Source organism: Salmo salar, chromosome ssa22 (genome assembly GCF_905237065.1).
Source record: "Salmo salar chromosome ssa22, Ssal_v3.1, whole genome shotgun sequence".
Classification (NCBI taxonomy): domain Eukaryota; kingdom Metazoa; phylum Chordata; class Actinopteri; order Salmoniformes; family Salmonidae; genus Salmo; species Salmo salar.
The window spans coordinates 60,040,152-60,064,955 of NC_059463.1; the positions used below are offsets into that span (position 1 = coordinate 60,040,152).

General features: G+C 42.3%; 1 protein-coding gene across 2 annotated transcripts; it reads right to left on the minus strand.

The window, feature by feature from the left end:
- Positions 1 to 252: 252 nt before the first annotated feature.
- On the minus strand, positions 253 to 16,106 carry LOC106583798 (5-aminolevulinate synthase, nonspecific, mitochondrial). Of its 2 annotated transcripts, none has more exons than XM_014168375.2 (11): positions 15,883 to 16,106; positions 11,942 to 12,177; positions 11,441 to 11,626; positions 9,813 to 9,950; positions 7,026 to 7,245; positions 6,381 to 6,565; positions 4,813 to 4,992; positions 3,985 to 4,149; positions 2,763 to 3,031; positions 1,844 to 2,006; positions 253 to 763 (listed from the first exon to the last, which is right to left on the minus strand). In XM_014168375.2, exons 2-11 carry the CDS (start codon positions 12,153 to 12,155, stop codon positions 603 to 605), a joined length of 1,881 nt encoding a protein of 626 aa, XP_014023850.1. In that variant the 5' UTR covers positions 12,156 to 12,177; positions 15,883 to 16,106; the 3' UTR covers positions 253 to 602. The 2 variants fall into 2 exon arrangements, with proteins under 2 accessions (XP_014023850.1, XP_014023849.1); XM_014168374.2 differs by having other exon boundaries at positions 11,441 to 11,629.
- Positions 16,107 to 24,804: the final 8,698 nt, after the last annotated feature.

The following is a 24,804-nucleotide window of genomic DNA, read 5'->3' on the forward strand; positions in this document are numbered from 1 at the left end:
CACAGCTTTATGACAGTGATAGTGGGTGAACGTGAAACCACTCCCTGGCCTCGCCCCTACCAACTCGCTCAGAGGGCCTGCCGTCGTCAAGTGTTGCTGACCAAACTCACAGGGTGACTTCCAGAGCGTTGACGAGGAGGGATCAATAAACCCATCAACTTCAGCACACACTTCTGACTTGAATGACTCAATTCATGTTACACATTCAAATAAAACAAACATGAAATTCAAAATGAAAATAAATTCCCCGTGTCGTTTTACAAGATAACAGTTAAATATTTAATTTGGGAGGTATTCCATTTGTTACATGTATCAAGCTTTTCAAAATTAGACAAACAAATGCACATTGCAGATAATTAGGCACGCTAATTCCATTCTTTTGTATGAAATTGCGCAAACTCCAAAACACAGGCTTGGTCGAAGTGGCTATCAGAGTGTCTAATTAGCTCCTTAAACCCTCGATAATTTTTAATCCCTCAGCTTTGGGACAGTCGTGCATATGGCGGAGGTGCAAGTGAAAGCTCAAAATGTAGGGCTGAGGGAAAGGTGGGGTGATTTGGGACGGAGACAGAGGAATGGGTTGAGTGTATTCTGTAGTGTCATCATGCGTGAGCTGATATGGGGTGGCTCAGGCCTCTGAAGTAAGACTGTTCTCGCTCAGTCATCAGCTCAAAGTGCAGCGGCTGCTGGCAGAAGTTACACTCTCCTGAAGAATGGGGCTTCAGAGGTAGACCGGATTCCTTCCACGTCTGAACCAGCTTCTCTGTAGAGGGGAAATATTGTTAAAAAAATTCAAAAAGGGGATCTCCAACAGACAGATCACAAGCTATTAGTAGCTTGCAGCCCATCTATGAGTAATTTGTCAAATAAGTACATGCATTTTTTAAAATTATATATATATATTTAACATGTTCCATCGCATACTGTCAAACATAAAAGCTAGCAGCTATTATCCAATCAAAGCCACATTGACATTATCCCACCCCTGGTTAGCCACGATTGGCTTAAACCTCTTAAGGACCGCACCCTTTCCCCCCCCTCAAATTTCCTCCTAAAATGACAGACCCTAATCTAACTGTCTGTAGCTCAGGACCTGAAGCAAGGATATGCATAGTCTTGGTATCATTTGAAAGGAAACACTTTGAAGTTTGTGGAAATTTGAAATTAATGTTGGAGAACACATTAGATCTGGTAAAAGATAAAGTTTTAGACTGATCCAAAGAACCATTGCATGTCTGTTCAAAATGTTGTATCAAGTCTGCCAAAATGTGCCTAATTGGTTTATTAATACATTTTTCAAGTTCATAACTGTGCACTCTCCTCAAAACAATAGAATGGTATTCTTTACGGGCCCCCTTAAGAGTTGTTTATTACCCACTATATTGAGCAAAAACACATCTCTTGTACATCAAGGACCCAGGTAAAGAGTTGCAGGGTATAGGAGAAGAATGTGCCTATTTGAAAGCTAGAATAAATAAATAAAAACGAGCTCTCATGCTAGAAAAAGTTTGAAGACCCTCTCAGTATTAGAGGATCTAAATCTGGACATTCATTTGTGTGAGCGACATAATGCCTGTCTCTAGAAGTCATTCTGGGTCGTGTTCAATAGAGCAAAACCGTTGCAAAACAGAAACACTTTGGGGGGGGGGGGGTGAAAAACAAAAAACAAACAAGGGTTTGGGTACAGCCATTACCTTTAGTTTAATAAGGTTTTCTGACGTTTTTGTGGGTATAGTACCGAACACAACCCATGTTTAAAACACACACACAAACAAACACAAGATAAAACCTTCACCGCAGTCATTTCCTGTTTACTTGCTTGACCAAACACCCGCTCTCTTACCGACAAAGTGCGTCATCATCTGAGGGGTGTGGTGCGGCGTGGGGGCGATGCGTAGAAGCTCCTCCCCCCGGGCGACCGTGGGATAGTTGATGGCCTGGACGTAGATGTTGTAACGAGTCATCATGACGTCACAAACCTCCGTGTTCTTCTCCGCGTCGGACACCTGCAGGCAACATAAACCCATAAAAACCAAATCAATGGAAGAATCATCACGAGAACGTCAATCTAATAAAACGGTGAGGAAGTCAATTAGTCAATATTAACCATGTCAAATCAATAATGTTGGAGGCCAATCAATATTATGCCAATTCATACTAACAATTAAAAACAAATTTAAAAAAAAAACATTTGTCAACAAGTTACACTAAGTTGACAGACATGACCCAGGAGTTGTATCTGGTTAGGGATAACTCAGGGCCCTATGATAATCATGTTATATGTGCTGATTCCAGCCGCTCACGTGACCACATTTAAAAATGACCCAAAATGCGGAACAATGGGTTAATTTTGCAGGAAAGTGTAGCCTACATGAATGCATTTTTGGTTCACGCAAAATTTAGTGATTCCAAAAAAAACTAAATAAAAAAAAGAGACCACATGTGTGATTGTTTTATGAACACCTGGGAATATCTGGCCATGGAAACATTTCTGGTTGGTCTCAGGGAAACATAAAACAGTTAGGAAGGGAGACTTAAAAAAAACCCCAAAAAATACAGGATTGAGTGAAGTAGCAGCAAATATGTTACCCAGGAACCCCAAAAAAATTTATGAAATGAAAATGAAATGTATGTATTCACTACTGTAAGTCGCTCTGGATAAGAGCGTCTGCTAAATGACTAAAATGTAAAATGTAAAAAATAAAAAATGAGTTGGAAACTAATGAACAGTAACAATGATAAGAAATAAAAATGATTCTCACCCTGACAGGGATGATGTGAGAGGGACAGTGGACGACGGGCAGTCCGGAGTCCATGAGCATCTGTCTCAGCAGCTTCACGTTACGCTGGTGTTTCCTCCGGAGGGAGCGGCCCTCCTCCCCTTTAAGGGTCTGGATGGACTCGCGGGCGCCAGCCAGCAGCATGGGAGGTAGAGACGTGGTGAATATGAAGCCTGCAGCGTAGCTACGCACTGTGTCCACCAGGGCATCGGTACTGGCGATGTAGCCTCCAACACAGCCAAACGCTTTTCCTGGAAGAACAACGTTAAAACGTTCGTTATAAAAATACAATTAAAAATTTAAAAAACAGGTTGACCGAGGCAACTTTCTCCATGTTTTATTTTGCTCCTTTGCACCACATTATTTATATTTCTACTTGCACTTTCTTCCACTACAAATCTACCATTCCAGTGTTTTACTTGCTATATTGTATTTACTTTGCCACCATGGCCTATTTATTGCCTTTACCTCCCTTATCTCACCTCATTTGCTCACATTGTATATAGACTTATTTTTCTACTGTATTATTGACTGTATGTTTGTTTTACTCCATGTGTAACTCTGTGTTGTTGTATGTGTCAAACTGCTTTGCTTTATCTTGGCCAGGTCGCAGTTGTAAATGAGAACTTGTTCTCAACTTGCCTACCTGGTTAAATAAAGGTGAAATAAATAAAATAAAATAAATATTTCTGGTTCACAACAAACAAAGCATCACTGGTTGTTGGAGATTGAAATAGGAGACTTTCTTTCTACTTCTAGACCTCTTGGTATTCAACAGGTCTTGTTGTTGTGAAGCAGTGTGTGGTTTTATTCTGGTCATCTTGACATGGTTCTATTCTATCAAGACAAAGCAACTCAACAGATGATTGGCTTGCTGTAGTGTGTGTGTGTGTGTGTGTGTGTGTGCTGATTGGTCTCTCAGCTTGCCCAGGGCTGTGGTCTCCTAGCAACAGGAAAATAAATTCTAGTTCCTGTTTCTCCAGTGTCCCATTACGTGACAATCTGAAACTCCAGAAATCTTGTTCGCTTCAGGGATTCAGACAACAAAAGACTGAAGAAACTCGACTACAGATGTCAGGAAAACTTTTAGAGGTTTTAGAAAAGCTTTAAAACATTGTGCTGTTTTGGGGGGGGGGGGAGGTAAATGCTGTTAACTAGTAGTCATTGGTGACATTTTGAACAGTGTTTAGTTTTAAATACTGACCCAGTGTTCCAGAGATGATGTCCATCTTGTGCATGATGCCGTCTCGCTCCCCGATACCTCCTCCCCTGGCGCCGTACAGCCCCACCGCATGGACCTCGTCTACAAACGTGATGGCTCCAAACTCATGGGCCACGTCGCACAACTCCTCCAGAGGACACACCGCACCTTTAAGAGGAAGAAATACAATTTAAAAAAGTATTTTAACGAGGCATTTTATAGCAGGGTTATAGTGGGACACACCATACCTTTAAAAACAACAAAAGGGTTAATATCATAAAAGTAATTTAGCAGGAGGAATGATACCAGTATCGCAATATTTTTCCCATGTCAAAAACGTCAACACAAAGCCGACCAAACCGTTTGGTCCTTTAAAAACGGCTGTATATAAAATATTGTGTGCCATAACTTGGAAAATAAATACATGTGACTCTGGATAACAATATAACGAGGTTTGTTTCCAACATTACGACTGTTTTCCTAAAGAAGTTAAAATCAGCTTGGTGTTTTGTTTCCTTGCCACGATACTAATGAGTACGGCGATACTGACGTTGTCCCGGGTCATAATTTACACATTTCTTCAACAGTTAATATCATATAACCAGTACAGGACATTTTAATAACAGGGTTAAACTTCCATTCAGGCTTCACTGAGTCACCTCTCAAATTTCAGATTAAAACTATTCAGGCAAATCAGACCTATAACAACGGTCATATAAAATCACAGCACTGACGTCAACCGGATATGTTAGTTACACATCACAGGTCCACGTTAAGGCTCTTCACATAGGCAATAGGGTGCCATTTGGGACACAGCTCTACTCCACTCACCATCCATGGAGTGGACCGTCTCGAAGGCTACGATCTTTGGAGCGGTCGGGTCTGACTTCAGCAGCAGCTCTCTCAAGTGATCGGGGTCATTGTGACGGAATACAAATTTCTTGGCTCCGCTGTTCCTGATGCCCTGGATCATTGAGGCGTGATTCCCTGCATCAGAATATATTTCACAGCCTAGGGAGAGAGGAGAACAAAACACCTGTTTAGTACCATTTCACAGCCTAGGGAGAGAGGAGAACAAAACACCTGTTTAGTACCATTTCACAGCCTAGGGAGAGAGGAGAACAAAACACCTGTTTAGTACCATTTCACCTTCGTCATTTAGCAGACGCACTAATCCAAAGCGATTTACAGTTAGTGCATTCAACTAAAACCCTGGCACAGATGAATTTATTGTTCATCCTTTGTTTATTCAGGAGATCATCTTGATAATAATAAAAACCTGTTTAGGATCATGATAACCCAGGTGAATATGCTGTATGATATAATGTATGATATAATTACTAACCCTATTTTACCTAGGTGGCTTTTTTGACAGACATTTCAGCTCTATGGTCATGATCCACAGAGACCCAACATGGAGAAGGAAGTACAACAGCTTGAATCTACAACTACCTGGCCCTAGAGGGACGGCTCAACCGGTACCTGGCCCTAGAGGGACGGCTCAACCGGTACCTGGCCCTAGAGGGACGGCTCAACCGGTACCTGGCCCTAGAGGGACGGCTCAACCGGTACCTGGCCCTAGAGGGACGGCTCAACCGGTACCTGGCCCTAGAGGGACGGCTCAACCGGTACCTGGCCCAGAGGGACGGCTCAACCGGTACCTGGCCCTAGAGGGACTGTAGAGCACAGGATGCTATTTATTTTGGCACTACAATGTCTCAGGTGAGGGGATTACCTGGTCCTGGAGACAGGCTACAATGTCTGTTAGTTCAGGTGAGGGGATTACCTGGTCCTGGAGACAGGCTACAATGTCTGTTAGTTCAGGTGAGGTGAGGGGATTACCTGGTCCTGGAGACAGGCTACAATGTCTGTTAGTTCAGGTGAGGTGAGGGGATTACCTGGTCCTGGAGACAGGCTACAATGTCTGTTAGTTCAGGTCAGGTGAGGGGATTACCTGGTCCTAGAGGGAGGCTACAATGTCTGTTAGTTCAGGTCAGGTGAGGGGATTACCTGGTCCTGGAGACAGGCTACAATGTCTGTTAGTTCAGGTGAGGTGAGGGGATTACCTGGTCCTGGAGACAGGCTACAATGTCTGTTAGTTCAGGTCAGGTGAGGGGATTACCTGGTCCTAGAGGGAGGCTACAATGTCTGTTAGTTCAGGTCAGGTGAGGGGATTACCTGGTCCTGGAGACAGGCTACAATGTCTGTTAGTTCAGGTCAGGTGAGGGGATTACCTGGTCCTGGAGGGAGGCTACAATGTCTGTTAGTTCAGGTGAGGTGAGGGGATTACCTGGTCCTGGAGGGAGGCTACAATGTCTGTTAGTTCAGGTGATTATTACTTCGCTGGCCCTGTAAATACATTGTGTTAGTTCAGTACAGATAAGGTGATATATGCTTACCTGGTATCATCTTGGCCAGGGTGAACAGAGTGGAGTCATTGGCTACGAAGCAGGAAGTGAAGAGTAGCGCAGCGTCCTTCCTGTGGAGATCTGCTAGTTCCTGTTCCAATTCCACGTGGAATTTACTGGTCCCAGAGATGTTCCTGGTTCCTCCAGCCCCACTGCCGTGCTTACGTAACGTCTCCCTGGAAACAACAGTCAACAACGGTAAACAACATCCTCGGGAACGTCTCCCTGTCAAGAACACCAAACAGGAAACAATAGTAAACTGGCTAATTACCATGTATACACCTTCCCTGAGTCATTAACATCTCTGTGTGGGCATCTATAGAAAGGCCAATGAAGAGGTAAATTGGTCCTTAGTGAAAAACTAACAGTTCGTTTTGTCCCGTCTCCTCGGGGAGAAATATAGCCCCATTGATCTATCCATGGGTGTGTTCAGTAGGTAACAAGAACAAATGTTTTGAAAGAGTTAAAAAAAACTGAGAGTTACTACTATCTGTGGGAAAAATGTTAATTCTCAGTTTCAATGGTAAATCAAACAGCCCCTTTTATATAGCCCTAATGAGCACCCCCCCCAGACCGTGTCTTCATTTATCCATCCATCCCCACTACCAACCCATCACCAGTTGTCCGGCTACTTACGTGATGGAGTGGACGACCCGTGGGTGTCTGCTCATGCCCAGGTAGTCATTGGAGCACCACACAGACACATCTCTCCTGTCGCTGAGGGAGTCGGTGTAGTCGTCACCCATGGGGAAGTCCGTGGCCCGCCGGTTTACCGTCTTAAAGACACGGTACGTGTGATCGCTCTTCTTCTCCTCAATCTTCCTCTCAAAGAACTCATCGTAGCGGAAGTTAGAGACTGCAGGAGAGACAAAACAAGGAAGTAAACGTGATTAGGGGCGAGAAGGTAAAGATCACATTGAGTGTGACCAGTTTTAATAAAGGACAAGAGAGAACATGCTTAACTCGATCCTCTTTCAGAACACTTTGAACGGGTGCTTTCTTTCGGTTTTATTCTATGTTTCATAGCTGTGTGTGTGTGTGTGTGTGTGTGTGTGTGTGTGTAACCTGAACTGGGAAGTAATAGGAGACGTTTGAATGCACCCTGGGTTTTATTGAGAACAGAGCTAGGAGCTACTTGGTGTGTGTGTGTGTGTGTGTGTGTATGACTACTGCTCTTTCCATGACAGACTGAACAGGTGAATACAGGTTAAAGCTATGATCCCTTATTGATGTCACTTGTTTAATCCACTTTAAATCAGTGTAGGTGAGGGGAAGGAGACATGATTAAAGAAGGATTTTTAAGCCTTGAGACAATATGGTTTGGTTTTTGCTCTGACATGCACTGTCAACTGTGGGACCTTATATAGACAGGTGTGTGCTTTTCCAAATCATGTCAAATCAATTGAATTTACCACAGGTGGACTCCAATCAAGTTGTAGAAACATCTCAAGGATGATCAATGGAAACAGGATGCACCTGAGCTCGATTGAGTGTCCTCGAAAAGGGTCTACATTTATTTAATACATTTGCAACAAAAAACAATGATCTAGAAAAACGGTTTTCGCTTTGTCATTATGGGGTATTGTGACGTCATTATGGGGTATTGTTGGATGTTGGCGCGATTGGTGTCACCTCGTTAGTCGGTATGTGTTACTCCTGTGCTGGTTGGTCACCTCGTTAGTCAGTATGTGTTACTCCTGTGCTGGTTGGTCACCTCGTTAGTCATCTCGTTAGTAGGTATGTGTTACTCCTGTGCTGGTTGGTCACCTCGTTAGTCAGTATGTGTTACTCCTGTGCTGGTTGGTCACCTCGTTAGTCAGTATGTGTTACTCCTGTGCTGGTTGGTCACCTCGTTAGTCAGTATGTGTTACTCCTGTGCTGGTTGGTCACCTCGTTAGTCAGTATGTGTTACTCCTGTGCTGGTTGGTCACCTCGTTAGTCAGTATGTGTTACTCCTGTGCTGGTTGGTCACCTCGTTAGTCAGTATGTGTTACTCCTGTGCTGGTTGGTCACCTCGTTAGTCAGTATGTGTTACTCCTGTGCTGGTTGGTCACCTCGTTATTCAGTATGTGTTACTCCTGTGCTGGTTGGTCACCTCGTTAGTCAGTATGTGTTACTCCTGTGCTGGTTGGTCACCTCGTTAGTCAGTATGTGTTACTCCTGTGCTGGTTGGTCACCTCGTTAGTCAGTATGTGTTACTCCTGTGCTGGTTGGTCACCTCGTTAGTCAGTATGTGTTACTCCTGTGCTGGTTGGTCACCTCATTAGTCAGTATGTGTTACTGACTAACGAGATGTGGAGAGTTTTCTCTTTTAGTTGTCTCTCCCTATTTTCATTTGTAGACAAACATTCCTTTATCTGATCTTCCCTGTTTTCATTTTGCTCCATTTTTTGGTTTGCTTCCTGTCTAAGTTTGGTTTGCTTCCTGTCTAAGTTTGGTGTGGGTTTCTCTTTTGTTTGCCTCTCAGTGGGTCTCATGATGGGAGTCTCTTAGGTCCCAGTTGTTGTTACTAGTCACCTTTCAGTGGACACCCCCATTAGTGTCTTTCAGAACCCCTCCTAAAACCCCACCTGATTCATTTTGTTTGTTGTCAGTGACTGTTAGTTCCCCCCCACTTCTATTTGAGCAACAACGTTTTGGTTTTCTTACTGGGGAACATATTTTCACAGATCAATTAATTCTCATCTTTACTAATATGGAAAGTGTGTTCAGATTTGGAATGTCCCATTATCAAAATGTGGAGGGGGGAAATAAGCAGTCATCCGTATGCCCTACAATAGAAAATGGAGGCACCTGATGGAGGGACAATAGAGCCCCGAGTACCAGGCCATTAGAACCTGATGGAGGGACAATAGAGCCCCGAGTACCAGGCCATTAGGACCTGATGGAGGGACAATAGAGCCCTGAGTACCAGGCCATTAGGACCTGATGGAGGGACAATAGAGCCCTGAGTACCAGGCCATTAGGACCTGATGGCGGGACAATAGAGCCCTGAGTACCAGGCCATTAGAACCTGATGGAGGGACAATAGAGCCCTGAGTACCAGGCCATTAGGACCTGATGGAGGGACAATAGAGCCCTGAGTACCAGGCCATTAGGACCTGATGGAGGGACAATAGAGCCCTGAGTACCAGGCCATTAGGACCTGATGATCATTAGTGAGTTGGGTACTACTAACATGTCCAGAGAGCATAAGAGGAGAAAACCGTGACTCAGTTACAATAGGCAACAGCCCTATGTGCCACTCAAATATTAGGTGTTCCTAATGTTTTATCAACAGACTGTATACTCTATTGTAACTTATATGTTCATGGCTGCACAATGACAAAATGTATTTTATTTAAATAGAACTCATTCATTTAAATAAGTCTCTACGGCAAGGACAATAAAGTTCAGTTTGAATAGTCTGGTCATGTGACTCACAGCTGGGCATGTTCTCCTGCAGTAAATGGGACACCCTGGTTGGACGTTGATTCAGCAGCTTCTTCATCAGATCGGTTCGGGTAAGACCTCCAGACTTTGAGGAAGAACTACTGGCCAGAGCCTGGGCTGGGGTCACATCTGGGGAAGACAGAGAGGTATAAGGCTGAACAGTTATGGCAGGACAGTAGATTTGTATATAATATTAGTGTAATATAATATTACTGTAATATAATATTAGTGTAATATCTAAATTGCTATGGGTTGAACAGTAATGACATGGAATCATGGGGTGCATTAAGTTCGCTTGGACGTTTGCGGAACGGTTTGTACTAATAAAAAAAAAGACACTTTTTCCCCAAAAAATGTTCTTGAACCGACAGATACTTTTGGTCCGTTTCGGTGGGTGTGGCTTGAAGCAATAAGTGACGTATTTATAAAAAAAAAAAAAATTCAAAAAAGGGCAACGGTGCAATTTGAACCCACAACCAACTCCTCCCCGTTTCAACTGGTCGTTCCGTATAGCACCGTTTCTGTTCCACTCAACGTTCTATTAGGTTAAGTACTGAACCCAGCCATGTTCTAATAGGCAGCTGGTCCTCCAATGGGGAAGAATGAAATGAGAAAATACATCCTGTGATTGGAAAATGTTTGTTTGTGCTTTGTTAATAACTCATTTTTGTGTTCATGCAAGTGGCAGATTGAATGATCTCTCAGTACGCCCAGAACCTTGTTTAGAGAAAGGGGATCTCTCGGTTTCATGGTGTCAGCTGAGAGAGAAGATGACGCGTGAGGTGTTGGTCTGTCACATGTTATGAACCAGTATTGGTCGTCACATGAATGAAACTTGTCTGCAGTAGATAAGAGAACTAACGGGACTGCCCCAGTAGAGCTCCTGACAGACGTTCACCAGGGTCTGTAGTGACGCCTCCAGCACTGAGATGCAGTGCCTTAGACCGCTGCGCCACTCAGGAGCGCCAAAACCTATACTCCATCTGTATCAATAAAGCAGGGGGTTCTCCAAATGTTTGGGGCCAGGGACCCCTTTTGTGATATCAATTTTAATCAGGGACACCACTTAATCAGAACACAACTCGAGTGAGATAAAAAAGAAATAAAAAATGCATACAAGGGGTTTTACTATGACTTTGGCAGTGCATGGCTGGACGAACCAAGTCTCGGGCCCTGGGAAGCAAGATTTTAAAAGCCCGCTTCTTGGAATTGGAGAGAAGAATTTAGCAGTTTTCAAGCCAAATTCCTGCAATTCTACACATTTTGCCATGAGGCAGAGAGAAAACTTTTCAGTTTTAAAGCTTAAATTACAGTGCATTTAAGTAAAAAAAAATATATACAAAAAAAATAAAAAATTCAGTATTGAGTTAAAATAAAATAAAAATTGGTAGAGTACTGCAGTGGATACTAATATCCCAGGGTTAAGAACAGAGTACTGTGGATGAATAGTTTGACATTGTACGACACCCTCTAAACCAATTCCACAGATCCCTTGTCCAAAATGCATTTTAAAATCTGTCAGTAATGTTAATAAAAATAAATAAATTAAATCTGTCCGCGGACCCCCTGAAGTACCGACCCCTGCAACAAAGCTCCAGGTAGTTTAACCCACTGTGTACCTTTCTGGACGGTGCGCACCTCCTGCACATCCTCCTGCAGCTGGATGCTAGCCTGGCGGACCACACTGCTGTTCTGGCCCATCTCAGCCGCCAGGAAGGGGCACTTGGAGGCCACCGAGGCCTGGCCAGAGGGGGGCATGGGATGGGGGTGACTTTGAGGCAGCTTGGTGGTGGTGCCTCCATCAGCTACTAATGCACAGAAGATACTAGAGTTAGGAGACTAAGAGCAACACACAGATACAGATCTTTAAAAAAAAACGTACACAATACTACGAGTGGTTTGTCCTAATGATGTGAGCAGGTTGGAAAAACATAGCGCTAGAGATTGTTCCAACTGAAGAAACCTTGGGGCCATAATTCATATATTAACCTAACAACACATTATGATGTTACAGTTTATGACCAGATCCCTTCTCGGCTGAAGTCACGGGTGTCACAAGATCACCTACCCTTCTCGGCTGACGTCTAGGCTGATTTCACGGGTGTCACAAGATCACCTACCCTTCTCGACTGACGTCTGGGCTGAAGTCACGGTGTCATCAGCCTTCTGGAAGCTAGCCGAGGAGGAACAGAGAGAGCGGGCCAGAGGCTTGGAAGCCAGATCCATCATCACAGGACATTTCTGGGCATAGACCACCAGCGATTTCCGGGCCTGCTGGAAGAAGGCCTGGGGAACACGGGACAGGAACGGGCAGCGTCGAATTATAGTGTCCATCTTTCTAAACGATTGTCCAAGTCTGAGGGAAAAAGAGATCAGATCAGGATCTGTTGTGAACCAGACATTTTATGGGCGATAAAGGCACCTTCAAAAATGGGTTTTTTTCTCTATCATGTGTTTGTCATTGATACAAGTCTTGTCCTTTAAACAATTTCCCCAAGTTGTAATCAATTAAAGCTATACGATACTTTACTCCGAGTGAGAAGTTGAACATTATAAAGTGTTATGGACGCCTATGCATTCACATTTCTTATCTGAAGCGCGTAGGTCATAGGGCCTAGCTAAGCCCAAACATTACAGTCTGTGGGATAGGGATATGCCAGTGACATAGTAAACTAATGAAACACATACACAATAACATGCTGCTCTTTACATGATAAATACAATGCTTCTCACAACAATGAGAAATTCACAATGATTGATCAGTACATAACATTATTCTACCAGCAGGCAGTGGGAAACAGTTAAAAATACATCAAAGCTGACAGACTGAAGTCCATCACCAGCTAAGTATATTAGGTCATACTATTCCACTCCTGAAAGCGGTAGGGTAGCGTTCAGTAGGAACAAAAAGGGAGAAAACGTATTGAAAAAAGGCAACAACAACAACAAAACGTTTTGAAACTGAAGAGGTTTTCTCCTGTTATGTGCCTGGCGACTGAATGGAGGCTAAGGTTTCCTAGACAGCTTTCCTCCTTCCAGGAATAAGACACATTTTTCATGGAAAGACTTTCCAGTGTCATGTCATGGTTAGAAGATTTTTATTATTATTATTATTTTTTTTTAATTCAAAAAAGGCACTCGCACATCTGAGCAATTTTATCGCTGAATAAGATGAATGGAAAAGGAAACCGCACATTGGTCTTGATGGTATCACTGATCTTTAATAAGCCTCACGGCCTTCGTCAGAGATTTTTATTTTATTTATTAAAATAATTTAAAAAAATAAATAAATAAAAACAAAATAAAAATAATAAAAAATAATAAAAATATATAAAAAAATAAAAATCGGGAAAGCCCAAAAAGCAAGCGTCTAGGATCTTATTCTTCCAGTCATACACACATATATATACACACATACATATATACATATATACATACATACATACATACATACACATATACACACACATATATACATATATATTTTTAAAGCATGACAAATCTATTTGACGTTGAAAATAAATGACAACAGAGCTGCCAACTCATTGGCCGTGAGACATGCATTTCACCCTCCTTCTCACAGCACACCTCTTGTATCTGACGCATTGGAAAGTACTGCTTTTAAAAAGTCCCGTGTATAGGCAACGCGTTAACGTTTCAACTGTGCTACTCTATCCATCGACCTGTCATACCACAGCACATTGAAGCATATGATTGGTCTAGTTATGTAAAGGATCAAGTGGATTGGATGCGCGTTTTAAAAAGAAAAATCACCCCTCAAGAAAAGAGTTGAGAGAGAGACAGAGAGAGAGAGAGAGAGAGAGAGAGAGAGAGATCAGTCTCCAAGGAGTTTATTAAAAACCGTCAAAAGAGCAGCAGGCTAGAGCTAGTTTTATGTACAATGTTGTCAACAAAATGAAGTTGCTGTTACTCCCCTCCCCATTGAAGAATGCAGTCTTTTGACAGCATGTACTAAATTTGATTTAATCCACACTTTGTTAGTCCTCTCGTTTGGCGACTGGGATTTAGGCTGTGACAACGAAAAGGTGACAGCTCTACAGTATGTTTTAGCAGGGAAGTTTGGTAAGGTGACCTGATTTGGAAATGAAAAATAATTTTGTCAAACAGATTGTGAACCCAGAAGTGTATGTTAGATTCTAGAAGGGGGGGGAGACAATACATATAGTTTGGGTAGAGTGTAGGGCCAGAGTTACATCATATTTTCTTCAGGAGATTTTATTACCCATTTACTTTAGTCTGATCACTGGAACAATTCTCGTTCTTATTAACAATGGGCTAAAACATTTGGTAATTACTGTGCTTGTCAGCAAGAACAATACTTCTATTCCACACATTTATTTTAGTATTTCACTTAGTCCCAATTCTGCCAGAGTAATCACATATCTGAAATGCCGACTTGTGTCTTTGAAAATTAATGATATGAGGATATGCATTTTCTTATTTTAATAATATAAGTCATACAAATAAGCATTGGAATTTGAAATGCTCCAGGAATGAAAATATACAATGACATTTTAGTATTGTGTACATGCTAGGCAGAGAGGGTATGGGGATAACACATATTGTCTATGTATATATAGTAAGACGATGTCAAGGCTCTCCAGCCAGTAGACCTAAACCACCTGGATATTGATCCATCTCCAGCCGGTAGACCTAAACCGCCTGGATATTGATCCATCTCCAGCCGGTAGACCTAAACCGCCTGGATATTGATCCATCTCCAGCCGGTAGACCTAAACCACCTGGATATTGATCCATCTCCAGCCGGTAGACCTAAACCACCTGGATATTGATCCATCTCCAGCCCGTAGACCTAAACCACCTGGATATTGATCCATCTCCAGCCCATAGACCTAAACCACCTGGATATTGATATTCATTATATTTTTCCTTGAAGGTTGACTGATCTTGACAAATGAATTGTTATAACAAGAAAATGTTTCAAAACACCCATCACCTGGGAAACATACCACTGGGGTGGCCAACACTCCTGGAGAACAAGCAGGATGTTCTTCCATCCCCAGTTTAAAGAAATAGTTCAACCAAAATATAACACGTTTGTGTCCTTGTCTGGAAAGCAGTTTATGGATAAGCAGACTGTAGTCTATGATTTGGTTACACAGGTTAATGTAAATTTCATTATTAGCATTTCCTGTGCAGAGACTTGGTGTAGTGGTAACATTTCCATTTTAGTCATTTAGCAGACGCTCTTATCCAGAGCAACTTACAGTAGTAATATATATATTTTGTACTGGACACAGCATGTACTGCAGCATGTGTTGCATACAACTTTCCACCTGAGAACAGGGATCAATCTCTGTCTCCCTCTCTCATTTCATTAGTGTCTGAATATAAAAAAAAGTGTCAAACCAATGACATTTTTTTTATTATAAAATATGTGCATACTTTACATTTTATACTCCAAGAATCTCAAAATAACAAAGTCGTCAAATTTTGAGTGTTCATTTAATGTTTCAAAGCTATCTTGAATACACTTAATTGTACATCCGGGACATAGGCCATGTCAAAATACATAGAATTACAGGAAATTTGCCTTAAAAACAGTCAAATCGTCTACAGCCGTAGGACCCCAGTCCCCAGTCTAGGGATTGTGACAGAGGGCAATGAACTTTATATAGCTTATCTCTCCAAGCTTTCTTCAAATGTTGGCAGCCCTGATACCAGTATTTTACAAACTAGCTACATTCCTGTGTAATCTGAGGAGACAAAAATCACGCAAACCGCATATACCGTCAATCGTGCGTTAATAATTCAACAACCCCCACCCCCAGTCAAAATATGTTTAAAATCAATAAAATGTATCCACTCCATATGGATACTAAGTTTCATAGCTATACCGACGGGTTTAATAACTACTTACATTTCAATGTCATCGTTACCGAATGAACAACACTAGGTAAATGTTCATTTAGCCAAGCGGCTAGAATATTCCCCGGTTAGACCCACTAGCACGCCGGGCTACAGTAGCTGTCTGACCGAGGAACTAAGAACCAAAAGGAGACTCATTTCGTTTGCTTACCTCGATATGTTTCCGATCAACCTCTCACAACTAAATTTAAAAAGAATAACTGTTAAAAAAAAGAGCTAGATTATATTGGAAAGATCTCAGTGTTGTTTTTAGTGTAAATAGTTGATATAGCTCCTGTTTTTTAAATAAAAAATAAAATAAAAAGCCGTTTCGTTATCCTGCACTGAGGACGAACGTAAGGACAAGGAGAGACGACCGGGTTTATAAGAACCAAGACTTGACGCCAAGTCTCGCGAGAGGACGTGTGTGTACGTCACCGCACTCCAGACAGTCCCTTATTGGCCCAGAGAATGTTCCATTATGTCAAAAACCCAACGTGTGACTCAACATCCTCAATCATTTATTTATTTATTTAACCTTTATTTAACTAGGCAAGTCAGTTGCAATATACAATTAGTCTACGCTGTAGTTAAACATGTAAAATAAATTTTTTTGGGGGGGGGGACAGGTAAACATAATTTTGACATGTGTAAACATTTACATGTAAATTCTACATAAAACAATGTATGATCAGGGGCGTGTCCATTGGTATTTGAATACAGAATCATTTCACAATTTGAAAAGCTAAATATATGTACTTTCAGTTCCCAAATTTCCCAAAATGTAGTCTACCAGTATGCAGTGTAAATGTCACACGCAACAAGTTAGTCTGCATTTAGAGTGTGTGGTATAATATGTGTTGAAATCAAATTGTATGTGTCACATGCGTCAAATACAACGGGGTGTAGACTTTACCGTGTAATGATTTCTATACAGCCCTTCACAACGATGCAGCGTTAAAAAATATATATATATATATATATATATATATACAAATAGTTGTTTGTGTAATTGTCGACTTGGGGAAAAATATGTAAAGAGAATGGTCATATGTTGTATTTGTAGTACAATAATATTGTATTCACTTCACTACACACAGTTTGACCTTTCATCATGGCCCAAATGCATTGACCAGTCAAATGTGTTACAGAATGAAGATTGTGAAATGCTGAGCCAAAGGATGGACTGTGATTTGTTGTGATAATGCTCCCTCTAGTGTTAGTTCTGCAATAAAGCAACACAGCAAAGCTACAAGAAGTGTCCTTATTTGCGCTTTACCAAATAACATTTAGGAGAATGATATTCTGGATCATCTTCCGGTATCACTCAACACACTTTTTTGGGGGGCAAATATTCTCTGTGAATGGTAGCTTGCAGAGAACATGTGTGTTGAGATTTAAGCATGTTTAAGTGCCCATGAAACAAATATAGAGATAATAGAGAGCTTCCCCAATAGGACTTATGATTCCTTAATAAGAAAAAGCTCCATACACGGAGGTTTACAGGACGATTCAAGACGTACAGACGTAGGTGCGTACGTACTTACGTCACACGCGTTAAAACAACTTGGGAACTCGGTCATGGCTAGAAGGGATCAAGCTTTTGTAAAATCAACGTCAGATTGGATTTTTTTTCGTAGCAGGTTGGGATAATTTACGCAGCAGGTTAGGAGAATTAGGTTAAGGTTAGGAAATGGCTTAGGGTAATCTAAAATGCCCTAAAAAAATCTACCTTTGACGTAAATTTGACCAAAGCTGGATCCCTTCTAGACTTCAGTGCTCCGACCGGGAAAATAGTTTTAAATTAATCGTTTTGAACTTGGAATTCCAAGTGGGAAACTCCGGCATCTTTCTAGATCTCTGACTTTTAGACCTGGATATCATGGTTAGACCCCGTTTTTATCCCTGAGTTCCCAGTTATCTTGGAAACACCACTGCCATAGAGATCCGGCATTTACAAAATTATACTGATTGGCCAGATGGTGGCGCTATAATAAGCGATTGAAAATGTTAACTTTGAAAGGTTACTCCACTCAGCCATTTTGACCTAAAGTCATGACATTCGGTACATATACTACCGTTCAAAAGTTTGGGGTCACTTAGAAACGCCCTTGTTTTTGAAAGAAAAGCACATTTTTGGTCCATTAAAATAACATCAAATTGATCAGAAATACAGTGTAGACATTGTTAATGTTGTAAATGACTATTGTAGCTGGAAACGGCTGATTTTTAATGGAATATCTACATAGACTTACAGAGGCCCATTATCAGCAACTAGTTCAACTACTGAAGCACATTCTTGTACGCTTTCATTCTATCACAACAATTTATTTTAAATACACATTTTATATTTTGGGGATTGTGAAAAATTCTTTATGAATGAAATAGAATTATTAAGTTAATGAGTCATTAGTTCATGTCCTTAAGTACAGGGACCTTCAAACGTAATATTCCTACACTTCTTCTCTGTGTAACAAAGTTTTGATTCATCCCAAATGTAGACCATTATTGTATGGCAAAACAGCATGATGTGTTTGTACTGTCACCTAAAATAGCCTAAGAGTGTCAGTGAATATCTATTAACGAGCACTGATAAACAGATCTGTGTTAATACCACTTAAGACAGTGTGCACATCAAGTTCAACATTTTACATTTCAGTCATTTAGCAGACGCTCTTATCCAGAGCGACTTACAGCAGTGAATGCATACATTTCTTCTTTTTTTACTTCCATACTGGTCGCCCGTGGGAATCGAACCCATAACCCTGGTGTTGCAAACACCATGCTCTACCAACTGAGCCACACGGAACCCATTCAACAGACGCTTTAGTCTGATGTTGGGTTCATTAAATAAATTCAAACAAATCAATCTTATTTTATGAAATCTTATTTTGTGAAATAATACATATTTATACAATATGGCTTTGTTTCAATGTGCTATTTAAAAAAGGGTATATATTCTTGTACATTCTCTGACATGATGTAATGTATGTTCTGAAATTCACGCAATAGAAATTAATGATTTGTATTGTATTCTATCTTGTGCGTGGAATGGTAGAGAAGACAAATTAGGATGACACTGAAAATTACCCAAGGATTACATTTTAAAAAAACTACCCACTGCTGGGTCAATCCCTCAACCCAATGTGTTGGGTTTATGTCACAGCCCATCACACTGGGTTGTTTTACCCCAGGACTAGAGTATAATTTACCCAGCAAGCAGTTGGGTCAAGCGCTCAACCCAAGGCGCTTGTGTCTTCCTTTCCTGTGGCGGTCCTCATGAGAGCCAGTTTCATCATAGAACTTGATGGTTTTTGCGACTCCACTTGAAGAAACTTTCAAAGTGACTGACCTTCATTTCTTAAAGTAATGATGGATTGTCATTTCTCTTTGCTTATTTGAGCTGTTCTTGCCATAATATGGACTTGGTATTTCATCAAATAGAGCTATCTTCTGTATACCATCCCTACCTTGTCACAACATAACTGATTGGCTCAAATGAACTTTTAACAAGGCACACCTGTTAACTTGGGCTCCCGATTGGCGCAGTGGTCTAAGGCATTGCAGTCCCTGGTTCAAATCCAGGCTGCATCACACCTGGCTGTGATTGGTCGGTGCACAATTGGCCCAGCATCGGCTGGGGTAGGCTGTCATTGTAAATAAGAAATTGTTCTTAACTCACTTGCCTAGTTAAATAAAGGTTAAATTAAAAACAAATGCATTCCCGGTGACTACCTCATGAAGCTGGTTGAGAGAATGCCAAGAGTATTCAAATCTGCCATCAAGGCAAAGGGTGGCTACTTTCAAGAATCTCAAATATATTTTGATTTGTTTAACACTTTTTTGGTTACTACATAATTCCATATGTGTTATTTCATAGTTTTGATGTCTTCACTATTATTCTACAATGTAGAAAATAGTAAAAATAAAGAAAAACCCTGGAATAAGTAGGCGTGTCCAAGCTTTTGACTGGTACTGTATGTGTGTAACAGTGTAGGTTCCGTCCCTCTCTTCGCCCCAACCTGGGCTCGAACCAGGGACCCTTGCACACATCAACAACTGACACCCCACAAAGCATCGTTACCCATCGCGCCACAAAAGCCGCAGCCCTTGCAACGCAAGGGGAACAACCACTTCAGGTCTCAGAGCGAGTGACGTCACCGATTGAAACGCTATTAGCGCGCACCACCGCTAACTAACTAGCCATTTCACATCGGTTACATGTGTACGGTACCTGTTAGATATTGGGGGCATCCTGGGATTTGCTGTTAGTTAGGTAGGCTCTAATTAGCTCCAGGATAGTTCTATTAGCATTTTTTATAAACCAGTTTTGCTGTTCATTTGAGCAATACGAGATGGAAGGGAGTTCCATGCAATAATGGCTCTATATAATACTGTACGCTTTCTTGAATTTGTTCTGGATTTGGGGACTATGAAAAGACCCCTGCTGGCTTGTCTGGTGAGGGGTAGGTGTGTGTCAGAAGTGTGTAAGTTGACTATGCAAACAATTTGGAATTTTCAACACGTTACTGTTTCTTATAAAAAATAAGTTATGCTGTCCGTCTTTCCTCAACTCTTAGCGAAGAGTTGTCTCTCTGTTCACTTGACCACACGACTGGACAATAATCAAGATAAGACAGAACTTGAGCCTATAGGACTTGCTTTTTGGAGTGTGGAGTCAAAAAAGCAGATTATCTGTCCTCGTGCTCCTAGACCTTAGTGTTGCTTTTGATACCATCAATCACCACATTCTTTTGAAGAGATTGGAAACCCAAATTGCTCTACATGGACAAGTTCTGGCCTGGTTTAGATCTTATCTGTCGGAAAGATATCAGTTTGTCTCTGTAGATTGTTTGTCCTCTGACAAATCAACTGTAAATGTTGGTGTTCCTCAAGGTTCCGTTTTAGGACCACTATTGTTTTCACTATATATTTTACCTCTTGGTGATGTCATTCGGAAACATAATGTTAACTTTCACTGCTATGCGGTGTGGTGGCTAATTTCTGCATTACCAAATGAGGAGCGTTACAAACTTCACACACCAGTCAGAGTTATACTTAAACTACATCTTTAATAATAAGAGCTTTGCAAAAGCCCTTTGACTTTCAATGATGCGCTATCTCTAATGAACCATTGAAAAGTGATTACACAAAAGTACAAAGATCTTTTACAGCCAAGATACACCCCTCTCAAAGTACATGACGAACCACAGATACATAGAATGGGTCACAAGGTTAAGTTTTGTATGAAAGATATCTATAAAACATATTCGACAGCAAGTGCTGTGTCAACAGTTTTCATTGTATAGACCAGTGTCTGGTCCTCCTCCTCCAGACTGGATCCGTCTCTCCCTGGTACGGTATAGAACAGAACCATTAGCTCATGTTCTCTGGAATGCTCTTTAGGCTTTATTACCCAAAGACATCGCAAATCTCCTCTGTCAGTGCTATCTCATAGAGGCCCATCCTCAGTAAGACACACACACAGTATTTAACAGAATACTCTATTCTGTCGAATATAACAACCATTATAATACAATACAAGCATTATAACATAATCTTGCAATTTTCCACGACAGCGAATGACACACAGCTGTACATTTCGATGAAACATGGCGAAGCCCCAAAATTGCCTTCCCTGGAAGCCTGTGTTTCAGACATAAGGAAGTGGATGGCGGCAAATGTTCTACTTTTAAACTCGGACAAAACAGCGATGCTAATTCTAGGTCCCAAGAAACAAAGATCTTCTGTTGGATCTGACAATTAATCTTGATGGTTGTACAGTTGTCTCAAATAAAACTGTGAAGGACCTCGGCGTTACTCTGGACCCTGATCTCTCTTTTCATGAACATATCAAGGACAGCTTTTTTCCATCTACGTAACATTGCAAAAATAAGAAACTTTTGAAGAAGCTTTTGTCACTTCTAGGTTAGACTACTGCAATACTACTTTCCGGCTACCCGGATAAAGCACTAAATAAACTTCAGTTAGTGCTAAACACGGCTGCTAGAATCTTGACTAGAACCCCCAAAAATTATCATATTACTCCAGTGCTAGCCTCCCTACACTGGCTTCCTGTTAAGGCAAGGGCTGATTTCAAGGTTTTACTGCTAACCTACAAAGCATTACATGGGCTTGCTCCTACCTATCTTTCCGATTTGGTCCTACCGTGCATACCTACACGTACGCTACTGTCACAAGACGCAGGCCTCCTAACTGTCCCTAGAATTTCTAAGCAAACAGCTGGAGGCAGGGCTTTCTCCTATAGAGCTCCATTTTTATGGAATGGTCTGCCTACCCATGTGAGAGACGCAGACTCGGTCTCAACCTTTAAGTCTTTATTGAAGACTCATCTCTTCAGTAGGTCCTATGATTGAGTGTAGTCTGGCCCAGGAGTGTGAAGGTGAACGGAAAGGCACTGGAGCAACGAACCGCCCTTGCTGTCTCTGCCTGGCCGGTTCCCCCTCTTTCCACTGTGATTCTCTACCTCTAACTGTATTACAGGGGCTGAGTCACTGGCTTACTGGTGCTCTTCCATGCTGTCCCTAGGAGGGGTGCGTCACTTGAGTGGGTTGAGTCACTGACGCGATCTTCCTGTCCGGTTTGGCGCCCCCCCTTGGGTTGTGCCGTGACGGAGATCTTTGTGGGCTATACTCTGCCTTGTCTCAGGGTGGTAAGTTGGTGGTTGAAGATATCCCTCTAGTGGTGTGGGGGCTGGGCTTTGGCAAAGTGGGTGGGGTTATATCCTGCCTGTTTGGCCCTGTCCGGGGGTATCATCGGATGGGGCCACAGTGTCTCCCGACCCCTCCTGTCTCAGCCTCCAGTATTTATGCTGCAGTAGTGTATGTGTCGGGGGGCTAGGGTCAGTCTGTTATATCTGGAGTATTTCTCCTGTCTTATCCGGTGTCCTGTGTGAATTTAAGTATGCTCTCTCTAATTCTCTCTCTCTCTTTCCTTCTTTATTTCTCTCTCTCGGAGGACTTGAGCCCTAGGACCATGCCTCAGGACTACCTGGCCTGATGACTCCTTGCTGTCCCCAGTCCACCTGGCCGTGCTGCTGCTCCAGTTTCAACTGTTCTGCCTGCGGCTATGGAACCCTGACCTGTTCACCGGACGTGCTACCTGTCCCAGACCTATTGTCCCAGACCTGCTGGAACCCTGACCTGTTCACCGGACGTGCTACCTGTCCCAGACCTGCTGTTTTCAACTCTCTAGAGACAGCAGGAGCAGTAGAGATACTCTGAATGATCGGCTATGAAAAGCCAACTGACATTTACTCCTGAGGTGCTGACCTGTTGCACCCTCTACAACCACTGTGATTATTATTATTTCACCCTGTTGGTCATCTATGAACATTTGAACATCTTGGCCATGTTCTGTTATAATCTCCACCTGGCACAGCCAGAAGAGGACTCGCCAACCCTCATAGCCTGGTTCCTCTTTAGGTTTCTTCCTAGGTTTTGGCCTTTCTAGGGAGTTTTTACTAGCCACCGTGCTTCTACACCTGCATTGCTTGCTGTTTGGGGTTTTAGGCTGAGTTTCTGTACAGCACTTTGTGACATCAGCTGATGTAAGAAGGGCTTTATAAATACATTTGATTGATTGATTTCATCTTGGTTTCATCAGACCAGAGAATCTTGTTTCTCATGGTCTGAGAGTCCTTTAAGTGCCTTTTGGCAAACTCCAAGTTTTCAGTATTTGTAATAAATTTGCAAATAATTCTAAAAAACAGTTTTTTGCTTTGTCATTATGAGAAAAAAACAAAATGTAATCAATTTTAGAATAAGGCTGTAACGTAACAAAATGGGGGAAAAAGTCATGGGGTCTGAAAACTTTCTGAATGGACTGTATCGACCAACTGTGGAAGTGCAATCAGATCACATGCCTCTAGAGAGCATCATGACAAAGCCTCTCCTCAGAGCATCAAAAAGACTACAACGCATGATCATGAGACTCCAAAACTACGAGGTCAGTCTCCGATACGTTCTGGGAAAACATGTGGTGCTGGCCGACACCCTGAGCAGGGCGTACCTCACAGAACAACAGGGGCCCTGTGGAGGTCCGGCCGACACCCTGGGCACAGAACAACAGGGGCCCTGTGGAGGTCCGGCCGACACCCTGGGCACAGAACAACAGGGGCCCTGTGGAGGTCCACGTGGAATCAATCAATATGGTACACTACCTCCGTGTGTCAAGGTAGAGACTAAAGGCCATCCAGAGAGATCCTGCAGGGGTGGCCTGAAGTATAAGAACAGCAAGTAGCCATGTATTTTCATAACAGAGATGAGTTGAGTGTGCAAAAGGAGTTATCTTCAGAGGTGAGCGAGTTGTTGTGCCAGCTGCCCTCGGGTCAGAGATAATGCAGAGTATCCATTCCTCACACATAGGAATCGAGTGATGTCTGAGAAGTCTACTGGCCGGCTGAGAACATACATGGAACAATGCAGCACCTGCACTGTATGGGGGTGAGAAGCAGTAGAAACAGACTCTGAGGACACAGGAAGCACCAAAGCGTCCCTGGGGCGGGGGGGGAAGAAACAGGGACTGACCTGTTACAGTTCAATGACAGAGACTACACAGTCATAGTTGATTACCTCTCAAACTTCTGAGAAGTGGACCATCCGAAAATCCGAAAATTAAAAACACACTTTGCACATACCTGACATCCTGTACTCAGACAATGGTCCCCTCCCCCCCAGTACTCTTCAGACGAGTTCCGAAGTTTTAGCAATGCCTGGGACTTTAAACACAAAACTAAATCTCCAGGATAGCCGCAAAGTAATGGGAAAGTGGAATCGGCAGTGAAAACAGCTAAAAGACTGATGGCAAAAGCAAAAAAGAGCAGATGCTGACCCATACCTGGCCATGCTGGATCACAGAAATACCCCGTCACAAGGAAACAGACAGCAGCCCTGCAATGGAGCGCATGGGAAGACGTACAAAGACACTACTGCTAATGAGTGAAAATCTGCTGAGGCCGGTGATGACACACTGTCAGCAAGAGAAGATCAAAGAAAGACAGGCAGAGACAGGCAGAGACAGGCAGAGACAACAGAGACAGGCAGAAACAGGCAGAGACAGGCAGAGACAGGCA